Below are 13857 nucleotides of genomic sequence, written 5' to 3'. Positions count from 1 at the left end.
ACTATGGCCTAGTTTGTTTGAAGTTCAATCGATTCTCGATGTAGGAAGCTCTTGTTCAGTCCATTTAGGACGATGCAGGCCTTCAGAAAGCGATAGATTAGCTCTCCGCCGCAGTCTTGATATCTGTACGTTCATGTTGATCTAGACTCCAATTTCATGTTGAAAGCACTTTTAATTAAATTGTACAATTCATGATTCAACGAAAAGACGGTAAATTTAGTCTTCCTGGCCTCAAAAGGCATACAGGAGAGTTATTTGCTGTTATTTGAGCTACTATAAGCCTAAAATTGTATTTTATTTCTATTTTTTTTTAAATTTTTATTTATTTATTCATTTTTACACTCTGCACTCCGCGTTTTCGGAACGGCCATAAAGTTATGTCGTTTCTCTCGTAAGCAAAACTATGCGCAGTTCGTGATACTCCTTAATCCTTAAAAGGCATTTATTTGTAAATAAATCGATCAATTAATAACTAATTAATTAATAAACCAATCCATGTGAACATTGTGCAAGGAATATCTCGGAAGAAAAGTCAACAACGCGTCAGGGGTTAATTAGTGCCGAAATTTTGCCTTTGTAGGCAACCCCCTTAACTCCCCCAGAGTAATAACCTAGCTTGAGCCTACGATCCAGCCTTACCTGGACAGCGGCCAACAAAAAACGCGACCTCGATGAAATCTTAAACTGAGCCCGCAATATGGTCTCGTGATATTGGTCAGCAGATGCCTTGTCCAATATCAAAGATGTAGCTATGTTTATGGTACTACTCTCTTTTATTTTTCACGTTATAGGGCTCGGCCCGCGCACGCGCAGTGCAAGTGTCGTACAAACGTACGTACAGAAATGTGGGGCACTTGTGTCGAACTTAATTCAGAATTAATACTGTCGGGTATGTAGAGTATTCAATATGGCGGACCGAGATTCTGAGTGACGAAGGACTTAAATTTTGCGAAAAATTATCCGCCAATGGAACGAGAAGGAGAAGGCTGACAATGCAGCTGTTTGTTTTGCAATATGTTCAGGTTTCATCGAGAGAATGGTCAAGTTTCTTCTTTCTCTTTGGCGGGACCAAATTTACGCATGCTCAATACATTTTAAACATAATGTATTAATTAGATTTGACGGCAGAAATTCGACGTTTGAATCGGTGTCGCACTTCGGTCGGATAATGCGACAAGACCAGTCGAACGTGGGGCAGAAATGCGGCAGCTGATTCAGACGTCGAATTTCTGTCGAATTTAATTCGTTGAATTGAATTCGACACGGCAGAAATACGACGTAAGAACCGAGCTAAGGTATGGGACTCCGCGCGCGCGCTTTCGCCGCGCAGGAGCTCCGCTACAATCACTTTTTTTCAGTTTTGTCAATTTTGTATGGCTCTTAACAAAAAAAAAAAAAGAACATTAGGTTTTACTTTTCATTGGATGAATGTGTTTTCAACACAATAGCCTTCTCGTTGTGACACAATTTTATACAGTCGAACCTCTCCGCAACGGCCACCTTAAGAACAGAAGAAATCGCCGTTGGTGGCCGTCATGTCGAGGCAGTGTTTTTCCCTCCGGGGGTCCCAACATTATGATTTTTACAAAATGATTTGCTTATTAAAGCATATAAGTACATTAAACGATCCAAATATATCAGAAACCAAACGCAAACAAAGACCAATGACGCGCAGTACCGATCAAGTTTCGTAACCTTTTATTTAAAAAAAGATGGAGTTTTGTACACACCGTTCATTAGTCATTAACTGGTCTTTATCGAGTGGTTTTTAGCAGGTGAGACGCGGCTTGGTCGCTGTTGCCGTTTTGGAGAGGTGACCGTGATAGAAAGGTCAAAAAGAGTAAATATATAGACCGTCCGCCGGGAGAAAAAAGTATGGCCGTTGCAGAGACGTGATAGTTAGTGGAGCTTCCACTGTGTAACCTTGCAAGTCTTTAAAGCTGTGCACGGTAGTAGGTAAATGTAAATGAAAAGCCTCAAAATTGATGGTTCTTCGCCACAAGTTAATGGTACTTCGTGGGGATCGCGGTAAGGTCTATTCTATTTACTCAGTGGGGTGGGTCTGTTAGTGGTAGCAGGGTTTTGTAACATGCTTCTAACAATGTCATAAGCATGTGTGTCGGCTAAGTATAACTAGAAAAAAAACAAGAAAGAATAGTGTTGCCTTTGGGTGCGTTTAATGAATCACACCCAGTTCTACCTCGTTTATGCAAGTGTATGCAGATCTCAAGCCACAGATACAGCTAAGCTTAATTTTCTTGGAGTTTTTGTATCCGAAAAATATCAGCTTATTTTTGTGTTTTACAGTTTATTGACACTGGCCACTAAAATGGTTTCCTACAATTTTGCGACATAAGCAAGTTTTAAGTAATAAATTTTCTTTGAGCGAAAAAGTCAGCAGTATTTTTCATAAGTTTGCAAAACATCGGAAAACATTCAATTAATCTCGATGCCTGGTTCTCACTGCTTTGCCTCCCTTGTCGCTTAGGAGAGAGAACCTGGTTACTGTTGGTCACCTGACCACCCAGAATCTGGGTGATAAAGAAATCTATTTTGGGTGGGAAGGATGGCAGAGTGTTTAGTTCGTTCTCATGACAATCTTGTACGTTTCAAATCCTTGAACAACGGCTACAAACTACTGGTTTTAATTTACTGGGGTTCGAAGTCGCGTTTGCCAACGAAGACTGCGACATTATCTTTGGCATCTTCAAAGAATAGAAGACTTTGTAGAACAAACGTTTCAACAAGTGTATATGAAATAATTCATATTTGAACTGCGGTTGTAGATGAAAGTGAAGAATAATCATCGTTCTAAATTTCCAGTTTAAGCAATTGGAAACAAGAAGCCTGAAAAAAGAAAATCAGGGCTTCAACGGGATTCGAACCCGTGACCTCCGCGATACCGGTGCGATGCTCCACCGACTGAGCTAGGAAGCATTGGGATGCGAGGTCAATTAATTTTTCACTCTTCACGGGAAGATATGAACTCAACTAATTTACCTCGTTCCCAGTGTGTGGCTTCCTAGCTCATTTGGTAGAGCATCGCACCGGTATCGCGAAGGTCACGGGTTCGAATCCCGTTGAAGCCCTGATTTTCTTTTTTCAGGCTTCTTTCCAATTACTTAAATTGGAGGTTTACTGCGATGATCATTCTTTACTTTAAACGTTTCAACAGTTAGCACATGGAAAACGTCACTTACCGAATTTGGCTCTACATTGGCTCTGGTGCGCGTAAATGAGTTAAATTAAGCCGGTTGTAAATGACGAACTTTACACTAAGCGAACTGGAAAAAGAAAAAAAAAAGTACTTCATATGGAGTCTGCTAATTCACGGTGAAAAAGAAATATGTTGATCAGACTCACAGAATATTGCCTATTGTTACATAAATCACACTAATTTGGGTATTACTGAAACAGATATCACGATTCACTCCCAGCCGTTTCATTTTAAAGAACAACAACAACAACAACTTTATAAATCTTTTACTCATACACTTCATAAACAACCTACGTCTTTCGCATTACTATATCAATTTACAAGCAGGTGCTCCGGCCGGCTGCCTGAAACAGCCATAAGAACAATAAACACTGGAAAACCACATTCAAAAGCACACAATGCACTGTACCTACAAACTTTAAAGAATGTAACAGATGACTACACACACCATATACAATACATCGTGACGTGCATCATACATTAACTAACAGAAATTACTTGCTTACTGAGGTACTAAACCTCCTTGTTTCATTATCTTTCAGGGTGTAAAGAGAAAAATTACGGATAAGTGGCGGCAATGGCACAGTAAAGAAAGTTCATGTAAATTCTCACCCTCCGATTATTTGTTAACCCAACTCAGTGGTTACGTCAAGGCGTGCATCCGACTAACGTGGCGAATGGTTACCCAGGCTCCACCCATGCAACTTGAGTACCAGTCCTCCACATTAAAGGATATTCACATAAATCGTGGATATCACAGCAGTCCAGAAATGTGTACACGTCTCCCTACAAATGAAGGACAAGCCTCAGACGAGAAGCAGGAGATTGCCTGTTACCTATGGCCTGCCTTGCTAGATGGAGGAGGAAAACTTATTCGTGCAGGGGAAGTTCTTTGTAAGGTGAAGGAGGAGATTACAATGATCTAGAAACTGCTAGTTGTTTAGGCATGGCTGTCATCCATGGCCCGAATGCAAAAAACCTACAAGGCAATGTTTTTGACATGAAGAAGGTTTCTAGTTTGTCTGTTTGCTTTAATTTCTTTTTGAGCGAAACGCTGTGCGGTATTGGAATAGATCATTTTCGTATTCTCGGTATTGGACTTGAACTAGCTTGCAATGGAAGCTCGTGCGGGGGAATATCATTAAAAAGAAAAAAAGTGCACCTAACCCCAAAAGTTTTTTTCGCTAAAGGAATCTACTCTTTATTTAATGCATTTGGGCGAAAAAAATTTTGAATTTAGTTGAATTCTCGATTTTCTATGCCCTTTCTAAGTCGCGCTTGAAGTGTTGAGTGACCGCGTTTTAGGGAGGCGGTTGCTGATGACGTCTACCCAGGAACCAAACACAATGGCGCCTCAGTCAGCTCTCTGTATTTGCTCGAGAAAATGAAAAACAAAACTAATCGTTCCAATATATTTTGGGACTAAAACGTCCAACTTTTGTTTCAGAATCATTTCTTTTTCGTCACTGGAGCCAGAGTTAAGTTTCGATTCGGAATACTCCGAAATAAACTTCGATCGAGCACGTTCGACGACTGTGAACTCACTTCTTAGAGTTTTGAGAGCAATTTACAATATTTCAAGCGACGAAGGGGAAGACTTCTTTGCGGACGAGCTGCTTGTATATTAGGAATGGAAAGCTAGATACGAAGTGGAGGAGTAGGCAAACGAAAAGCATGAAAGAAAACTCAAGGATTGCTTTTGATGGTAATTTCGTCACCTAAAGCATAAGATTCCCACACGTGTCTCTAGCCGTTTACATTTGTCCTTAGCGAGAATATATTTTGTCAAGGTATGATTGTTCTATAAAATCCAGTTTGTGTTTTACTTTCTGTTGAATGCTTCATGTTTATAAGAACGATGTACATGTTGTAGTTTTCGAGACTTGATGACCTCTAAAACACTGGCTTCGATCGATTGAAAATCGTACTGTTTGGATCTGTGTTTTTGAAGCTGAGGGAAGCAGGGCGGAAGGAAACATTTCATACAATTACCGATTTGACACTGTCACACGTTTAAAGTCGTAACTCCAAATAACCAATGTAAATTGTTCTCAAAGTTTGCAGTGAAATTCGTCGGAAAAGCGAAAAGGATGTGTTGCCTAAGCGGTCGGCAGATAATGTTACGCGGTCATATTTGCGACGCTATTGCACACAATCTTTGTCGCACTGCTGATTTCCAAACCTGCGAAAAACTCTGCGAGTCTAAAAATTTTGTTATCATGTTATTCTAAAGGATTAATCTTCGACTTTTATCTAAATCGAAAGAGAAAGAAGTGTTGGTTAGCGGCGTACAGTTGCGACCTATTTACATATCAGTACATCGGTCGTAACGCTTCTTTATCATGATTGATCACACAACTTTGCCGCTTATGTTATAAATACTGCGGGATTGGAAGATATGGGTTGTCGGTAGTATTTCTACAAATTGCTGGTTAGCTTTAAGCAGAACGTTTATGAAAATAGCGTTTGAAAGTCTGCGGAACAAATTCCAGTGAGAGTTCTTCAATGGTTCTCACAGACTCAGTTCGCTTGTTTCGGTTCGACAAAATCAACCATCGTTTACGTCTTTATTGTACCATTAGCCGATCATCGTCAGTAAATTGTACAGTATATCTTTCTTTAAATCTGGGATATTGCTGCAACAGCCGACAGCACCCCTGGGAGGCGTTTCTGCACACTTTTCGAATGTGTATTGCACCATCCTGAAGGAAATGAGAGGACGTGAGATATTCAACCTTCCTGGGTAGACGTCACAAGAGCCGCTGGACCCATTCTTCTCAAACTCGGTCGCCAAACAAAACGGCGGTGATTTGGAGCTATTTTCGAGATTTCGTCGGGGCACAGAAAATCGAGCATTTAACCGAATCCAAATTTTTTTTCGCAGAAGGATTTCAAATAATAAGTAGATTCGTTTTAGCGAAAAAAAGTTTTGGGGTTAGGTGCACTTTAAATGTCATTTGCATTTTAAAAGACTCCACGCATTAGCCTCAGTTACAAGCTAGTTCCAGGCCAATACCGAGAATACGAAAGTGGTCTATTCGAAATGTCAGTCGCTTGTTAAAACATTTAACAAGGAATATAAGGAGTAACGTCACTCGACGTTTCGATGCTGATCCAACATCATTATCAAGAATAAAAATCGTTGAATGTCAAAGTTGTTAGAATAGTTGAGTTATGAATATCATTAGGAGGCATTCATATTCAACAACTATCACTATTCCCATACAGTCGGTAAGTCCTTGTCGTCTCCCATCTGTACATACCGCTTTGACAGATTCCCTAAGATATACTCAGTTTGCTAAGTCTCGTCAAAATCTTGCAACGTAATGTTTAACACAGTTCATCTCGCTTTAAAAATGCGCATCATTGACAACTAAATGAAATAGATCGGTTGAAACAATAACAATAATAAAGTAACATTACACAGCAAAATCTTTTGGAGCTAAATAATTTTCTCGGGGTAGGTTAACACGCTTGGATGTAGGTGCGAATTATATGTATGCTCTCTACCCAATAAGAATAGTTATAGTGACATTAATAGTTTTAAAGAGTATTAATTACTGGCGCAAAATTCAATGCCCTTCGATATCAATTAACGCAATTTGATTAATATAACAATTTCAAGGGAAAACACAAAATTCAAATACTGTTAGTCTTCGCCAATTACAAAGGTTACCAAGGGTTTCCATTTAGTTTACGACTTGCGTTTGTATGTATTAGTTGCTACATTATTCCAATAACTGAGACCCGTGCTATCTAGTGTTGCCCTTTACTAGTAACTATGATTTTAAAGAACCTTAATCAGCAATTACTGTAGCGTTTAGCATCTACAGTATGTATCTGTTACTTTAATAAACCGTTAAGTCCTACAAACTACAATAATTGAAAAGCAGCCGCACTGTTTAACGAAACAATTGGCTCTGCCATGCAACCAGAAAATAAAGACCTTTTGTACATGTATATGTAGCTTTAAAACTCATTTGTTCAAGTCTTCAAGTATGTTTATACAAAAAATCTAGGGAGGCTGTTCCAGTGTTTTTGCTGGTCACATCAATTACAGTGACCTCAATCTCAGTCCCCCCAAAATACAAGCAGACGCTGATTTCGCGATCCTTTCCCTTGGAGATGTCGGGAGAAGACACTATTACCTTCCCTATGGATGGGCCAACTTCTGGGTCTGTTGTGAACTTTGCATTTGGATTACTGGGGGCATAAAATTCAACCTCGAACGACGTTTGGCCACTTGTTGTGGGTGCGTAAGTGAAATGCCTTCTTTCTTCAACTTGAACAACTTCACCCTCTTTAACAAGAACGCTAAGGCAACCCTTGCAGTAGGTAACTCCTTCCAATTCTTCCTTTTTGTCGATGGGATGAATACTAGCATCAAACAGACTGTAAACCTCGATACCATAAGTAGTGGACATTTTCCGGGAAGCAATGATGCCAGGTCTTTGGCCAAACATTACCGCTCCCTGAACAACCGCAATCCCGGCGTTGTTAGGGACAAGGACGGTAAACTGACTGCTAAATTGCTTTTTAATGGCGTCCTGGAGTAACACGGACTCTGCAAATCCCCCAACCAGAAAGAAAACTTCCACTCTTTTTAAGGCACGGCTTTTTAAGAGATTTTTCAGGTGCTCCATGATCCCTTTAATCACTGAATCAAACAACTTTTTCATCGCCGTGGATCCCAAACACAAGTATTCGTTTCTGACGAATTTTACGTCATCAACTGCACAGGAACTCGCAAACCGTTCTGCGAGATCATGTCCACCATGCTCTGAGACCAGTGAAGTAAAAGTGCGAGAAAGTCGAATTCTTGTTGTTTCACCCTCTGAAGCTCGACGTCCTCTTTTCTTCATTTCAAATTCGTTCATCAGCTCGAGCCACTCTCCAGGGTAGTTTGCACGGAATATCTCAACAACATTAGTTCCAAAGAACTTCTTAAGCAGGGACACGAACTCCTCGTCAACTTTTGTTCCACCGTATGGCCCTCCTGTCACTTGATGGACTTCTTTAATATTGCCATTTGTCAGGATTTCATGAGCTGTGACATCTAAAGTTCCACCTATGAAAAATAAGCCATTGGTTCAGCAGGAAACGGTAGCATAAAGGACAATTGCAGTCAGTGTTAGAAATTGACGATTGGCTGCGCCGTTATTCACTGGCTTCCTGTTTTACTTCCGAGGTGTAGGGTTGGAAGAGGCTTGATTTCTTATTCCTCGAACATAGTATTTCAAGTGGGCAGGTGCACTGTAATGGTAGGTATTCCGACCAACCGAAAGAGATGCTGTTTGTGCTCACTCTTACAAAATTTTCGAAAAGGATTGCCCCATTTGCTTTCCACTAGTATTCCTGGAATTTTTGGTTAAATGACAAACGCAACCAATCATTTTGCTTAAAGAAAAAGCCTGGGGTATACTGGCAGAGAACTTGTTAAAAAAATATGTAGAGTAATTTTCGTGAGAAAGAAATTCTCATTACCTCCGATATCAATCACTAGGTATCTTGATCCAGGCCTTGCAAAGACTTCAGATACACTAGCATCTCCCTTCTTACTGGAGAACTCTCTCATCTTTTTTTCTCGGCAGTACGCAGAGGCGCATTCCGGTTCCAAGGCTATGAGCAGCTGTTCAGGATTATCAGCTGATGCTATTCCGGCCTTTAAAAAAGTTAAACCGACATCCATGTGAACATAAAGTAATTATCAAGTACATCACCGGTTCTACCTTGTGGTTTGGTTTGGTTTAATAGATATATTGGAGAACAGCCAAGATGCTTGAATTGCTTTGCGAATTTATTTACAAATATAGTCACGGTTGCATACCAAACATCAGCTTATTCGTAAGTAGTAATAAGGTTTGTGTTTTCCTTTGTTATTGTATGTTTAGCTCCGTGAGCGAGCAAGAACTAAAGAACCGAATCCTGCGCTGTGATTGGCTACCCAAGAGGGTAAGATAGGGCTATCTTGCCTGCTCGGCACTACCCGCCGTGTCCTGCAAGAAAATTTTGCCCCGAAAGCCGCATAATAAATCATTTATAGACCAAGCTTGCTCGGTCAAGATGGCTGGATATTGCATGGCCTCGTTCAATTTTTTGGGGGGGACACCGACTCCTTCTCGGTCTATAAGCACACAAAAAGCGAACTTCGCCTATATCCAGCCATCTTGACATAACGCTTGGACAATAACCCATATATAATCACTTCCCTAACCTTGGCATGGAATTGTGCATGCAAGGAAAGCAACATGTAATCGGTCGGTTTAACACATTGACGTCAGTTTTTTATGCGTCTGTCCTCTTATTGGTGATAAATTGTGTCATAACATTATCAAAGTGGCTGTGGAACCAGACGCATAAAAAAACTGACGTCAATTTGTTTTTTACAATAACAAGACCCCAAAATGGTCAAATGCCGGGAATAAATGAGGGGAAAAGACGCCGTAAACTTGCCTTAAAAAAAGATAAGTGAATTTTATTCAAAATGACGCGAACATTGTTAATAGCTTTTCTCGCTTTTTGATTGGCTACTTAAAATAATTCATGAAATCTCATTGGTTAAAAAGTTGTCAGTTTGACAGCTGAAAATTGAACTTGAAAGCTTGCATAAATTAAAATTTTTATCTGTCTGTACTCTTGTTGATGATAAAAATGAGTCAATCAGCGGGCAAGAAAATATACAGTTATTGTAAAAAATTGTATTGTGGACTGTAACCCGGCGAAAACTTAACCCTCAAACCTTAAAATAGCTGTAGCCCGCATTTTATATATTGGGGGCTGTAATGACTATAGGGTAAGTATCAGAGTTCTTGAATTATCCAGACTAGGTCATGAGTGGGGTATTTAATTTTAGAGTAGCCGTAACATTGCAGAAGAAAAGTAGCATCCCAAATTTAGCTGCGGTACATATAAAAACTGTGTTTTCCAATTCTTGACCCTAGTGTAGTAAAAGTGAGGCTGGGGATATGTGGATGTAACCCCTCTCCTGGATAATGTTTGTATCAGCCGGCTTGTCTTACAATATGAGGAATTTTTTTTGTCCTGACATAATGTGACGTCACATGACGTGTAATCATCAGACGTTTGGCCGCAATTTGGTAATATTTTACCTTATAAGCAGCTTCCCTCATGAATTGCTTAGCCGCGGGTTTCCAAATGGCAGGAACTGTTATAACCCACTGGATGTCCTTGGCACTGTAATGTTCATCACCGGTCCTTTCTTGGATGATTTCAATAGCTTGATCTTTCAGGTATCTTATCGAGTGAGAAAACACATGTAGGGCATCCACTTCTCTGCCATTTCGTGCCGTGAGCTTGGTATTACGGTCCAAAGTCTATTACAAATAAATGATTATATTGGTTGGAATGTTTGAAAACAAATATGAGCAGTATTTTTACAACGATGATGTTTAATAAAGTATTATCATGCATGCTAATTATAACTGGGCGTCACCGTGATTTAGCATGCAGTTTGTTTTCGATCAGTTAAACCAAAAAAAAAAAGTTGTAGCCGATGAGATTTCAAGTGCTAGTTTTTAGGTATACAGGTAAAGAAATGCAGATTTCAAAGGGCTAAGGTTGCCTAAAGCCGCTGACCTGTTTCTGACCTGTTTTGGACAACAAATAATAAAGGGACTACATTTGTTCAAGGCTCCCAGCATTGATTCCAACCACTCAATCTGCTGGTGATGGGGTATTCGCTTGCATGGCCTGTACGGGGACGTCCCACAAGACAAATGATGACTCCTGACCTTTATTCCCTTAACAGAGTCTACAACCTTATGTAAGTTTCATGCTTCAGTGCAGATTTGAGATTTACCTCTGATTTATGAAGCTTCATTTTAAACTGTTTGAAGTATAGATACTCTCTATCTTCCCCGCAAACGAAATTGGCATACTTCTCATCCGCTCCGTATCCAAACGAGTCAAATTGACCGTCGGGACGCAGGAGTAGAGAGGTCGGTGTTTTGAGAGTTGCACCCCCCTGGTCATGGCCCCATGCTTTGTTCATGTGGATCCCTCCTTTTCCTTCCTTGTGATTAAAGGCAAAGGCAAACCCACTGTATGTTGTCCCAAAGTCGATGGCAACTACTGCTATGTAGCTTGAGCTTTCAGAATATACTAAACCTTCAAACGCTGCAAAGAGAAATATTTTGTTCACAAACGTCATGAAAATGTGAAAGGTGAACTGATCAACATGACACGAGCGTGGGACAAAGAAAAACATGAGTCCCTGACACAGATTTCTGTTTCGTACCACGGTTTCTCTCAAACTTAATTAATAACAACCACAGATAAATCTTGGGAAAATATCTGGGAAATGATGGCATGGCTTTGTCGTATTTCTGTAGACGCCCGCAGTATCAATGTGATTCAGAATTTAAAGACAAGACTGTAATTATTACACATTGGCCACTCTTTTAACCTGTCCTATTGAACTAAAATAGATGAATCTAACTAAGATATATATCTTATGATGCGGGTTTAAAAACGCCATCAACGTTGTGGCAGGATTCGTTGAGCTTGCTTTCGGGCCTGCCGATAGATTTCAACAGAGTGACACGCTCGGACGTGACAGTAGCATTGCAGGAAATTGACATAGGGAAACACAGGCTTTATATTCGTAAACGGGAGAAGGTAATACTCGAAAAAAACTCGTAAACAGAATTAAAATGGTAGAAATTTAACTTACCTGATGTCTTCTGGAATCTGTAGCTATAGCCTAGATGGACTGCGTTTCGAGATACATATTCGTCCGACTCGACATTTCACGACGCGAGGCATCAATTGTGGCAACATACAGTTTAGTAAGGAAGCGACGAGTCGTGAAGCGTCGAATAAAACACATCGAGTCGGAGCGAAAATTACCCAAAGATGTCTGTTATCTACTACTGCTTTAAATCTATCAAAACATGGTTTAAGAATAGTCGGTTTGTTTTCGTCGACATATCCGTCACAAAAGGGAACTCGTGAAGCTATTGTAGTCCTACATGGGTAACTTTTTCGCTTCTCCGTCTCAACAAAACTAATAATGATAAAAAAAAACACTCTAAGTACACCTGGTTTGCTCATAATAAAAACATAAGAATAAGAGAAATTTTATAAGTGATTTATAAGTAAGTGCAGTAAGCAAGTAACGTGTGCCTGTATGTTTTAATTGTTTTAAAGCACCATTTACATCATTGCATTTCCGGTGTGTTCCAAGCCCATTTCCGGTTTACACAGAAAGTGTTTCATGGAAATCAGGCACATAAATCGTAATGCAATTTGTTGTCTTTGTTATTTATCGTGCGATTAGGAAGAAGTAAGCTACAAGGACAAGTTACTGATTTATTTATCTAAAGTGCAACAAATTCACGATGGCTACCAGACAAAATGCGAAAGCACACTGTAAATATCATAATTGAATGAGCTAGCTAGATCACATTGCCGTGAACCTCGAAAGCATCTGACTTACAATTTTGTTTATTTAAACACTCTCAGGTTGTTGATTTAACTTGTGTCCGTTTTCTTGTAGAATACAGAAGCGAATTGAGAAATCACTAGCTGCCACAGTATTAGTTTGTTATACAGAGTTACATATTTGAAAAGTGGTACTTAGAGCACGCTTGCACACTGAATATTTCGCTTCCAAAATCAGGTAATTCTGTGTTTACTTTTTACAAAGTCACAATTGATGAATTGTGGGGAAATAATAGAAATTATTTTAAAATAATATGTTTGCTAGTTTCACGTTCACCACTTACTCGATCTACTGCTAGTCTACTGCTTATCCATACGGAACAAAGTCAACTTACATTACTTGTATAAAGATTCTCCTACCTTTGAATGCCATGATTGTTGTCCTCGATCTCTTAATGCTTGATGTCTGAACTATTAATTCAGACTAAACTCGAGTCTACTCGAAATAATCTATTTCACGGGAATCAACAAGAACAGAAGGGAAATTTCCCTAATGGCAACGTCGACGCTGCGATTGGTTGAATGGTCGACATCCGTTTATTCTCGGAAACCTTGGGCGCCCTTAGCGACCAGCCGGATCAATTTTTTTTTCTTTTTCTTTTTACCAAGAAGTAGGAAGAAGCTTTAAAAGACCGGGCGGTTTAACATTTTCTTCTTTTTGCTAATTACAGCGCAAGACTAGCCCGACAATTTAGGGCAGAAAATCAGTCGTTTTGTCTTGGAAAAATCGCTAAAAGTTTGTTTTGCTATAGTTTGCTTAGCTTTCAGTTGGTGACTTTGTGTATTCTGGGAGCATCTTCGTGTACAAAAGAAGGTACTCTCAGCTGTAGTCATACTGTTAGGGCAGTTTCGACCGAAAACGAGCAAGATCGCCCTGATAGTGCCCTTTTGATATTATATCTAAATATGCACAACTTTTTCTATATGGGATGGGCAAATATGCAAATCAGGTAATTATACCGATAACCATCAAACGTTATAACTCTTTGATTTTAAAAATTCTTACAATCGTATCTGAAACAAAAAAGGAAAAAAAATGAAAAGTTTCCGGAAGCTCTCCCGCTACCTTCATCTGAGTAACATTACGGCCAAAAAAGTGTTTTGAGCTTTTTTGTGATTTACTAGAAAGCAATTTATTGTGTGGACTCTCTGTTCTCCCGGCTTGACGTTCCGCAACC

At 39.7% G+C, this 13857-nt stretch overlaps 2 protein-coding genes across 6 annotated transcripts in view; one reads left to right on the top strand and one right to left on the bottom strand.

Annotated features, from left to right (window-relative positions):
- Positions 1 to 7177, top strand: part of LOC110055351 (uncharacterized) — a 53096-nt gene extending 45919 nt beyond the window's left edge. For all 4 annotated transcript variants that reach the window (XM_089275984.1, XM_089275983.1, XM_089275982.1 and 1 more), the window contains one exon: positions 3760 to 7177. In XM_089275984.1, the coding sequence (XP_089132110.1) occupies positions 3760 to 4143 (384 nt within the window). In that variant the 3' untranslated portion in view covers positions 4144 to 7177. The remainder of the gene's footprint in view (positions 1 to 3759) is intronic.
- Positions 6359 to 13857, bottom strand: LOC149100937 (heat shock 70 kDa protein 12A-like). Of its 2 annotated transcripts, XM_089275981.1 has the most exons (5): positions 13040 to 13857; positions 11037 to 11353; positions 10327 to 10551; positions 8702 to 8879; positions 6359 to 8285 (listed from the first exon to the last, which is right to left on the bottom strand). In XM_089275981.1, exons 1-5 carry the CDS (start codon positions 13050 to 13052, stop codon positions 7210 to 7212), a joined length of 1809 nt encoding a protein of 602 aa, XP_089132107.1. In that variant the 5' UTR covers positions 13053 to 13857; the 3' UTR covers positions 6359 to 7209. The 2 variants fall into 2 exon arrangements, with proteins under 2 accessions (XP_089132107.1, XP_089132106.1); XM_089275980.1 differs by having other exon boundaries at positions 11037 to 13857.

This window comes from Orbicella faveolata, unplaced genomic scaffold (assembly GCF_042242905.1).
Source record: "Orbicella faveolata isolate gen_17 unplaced genomic scaffold, um_ofav_v1 contig_4, whole genome shotgun sequence".
Lineage (NCBI taxonomy): Eukaryota > Metazoa > Cnidaria > Anthozoa > Scleractinia > Merulinidae > Orbicella > Orbicella faveolata.
Note: the sequence above shows the minus strand (reverse complement) of the source record. Positions and strands in the feature narration are given on the sequence as shown.

Bases quoted from the DNA above. Each gene is read 5' to 3' on its own strand.
- LOC149100937 (XM_089275980.1), bottom strand. From the start codon at position 11,444: ATGTTTTTCTTTGTCCCACGCTCGTGTCATGTTGATCAGTTCACCTTT. The intron at 10,552-11,036 runs GTAAATCTCAAA...TATTTGTAATAG, and splicing joins TGAAGCTTCATAAATCAGAG to ACTTTGGACCGTAATACCAA. The intron at 8,286-8,701 runs GTAATGAGAATT...TATTTTTCATAG, and splicing joins CCTAGTGATTGATATCGGAG to GTGGAACTTTAGATGTCACA.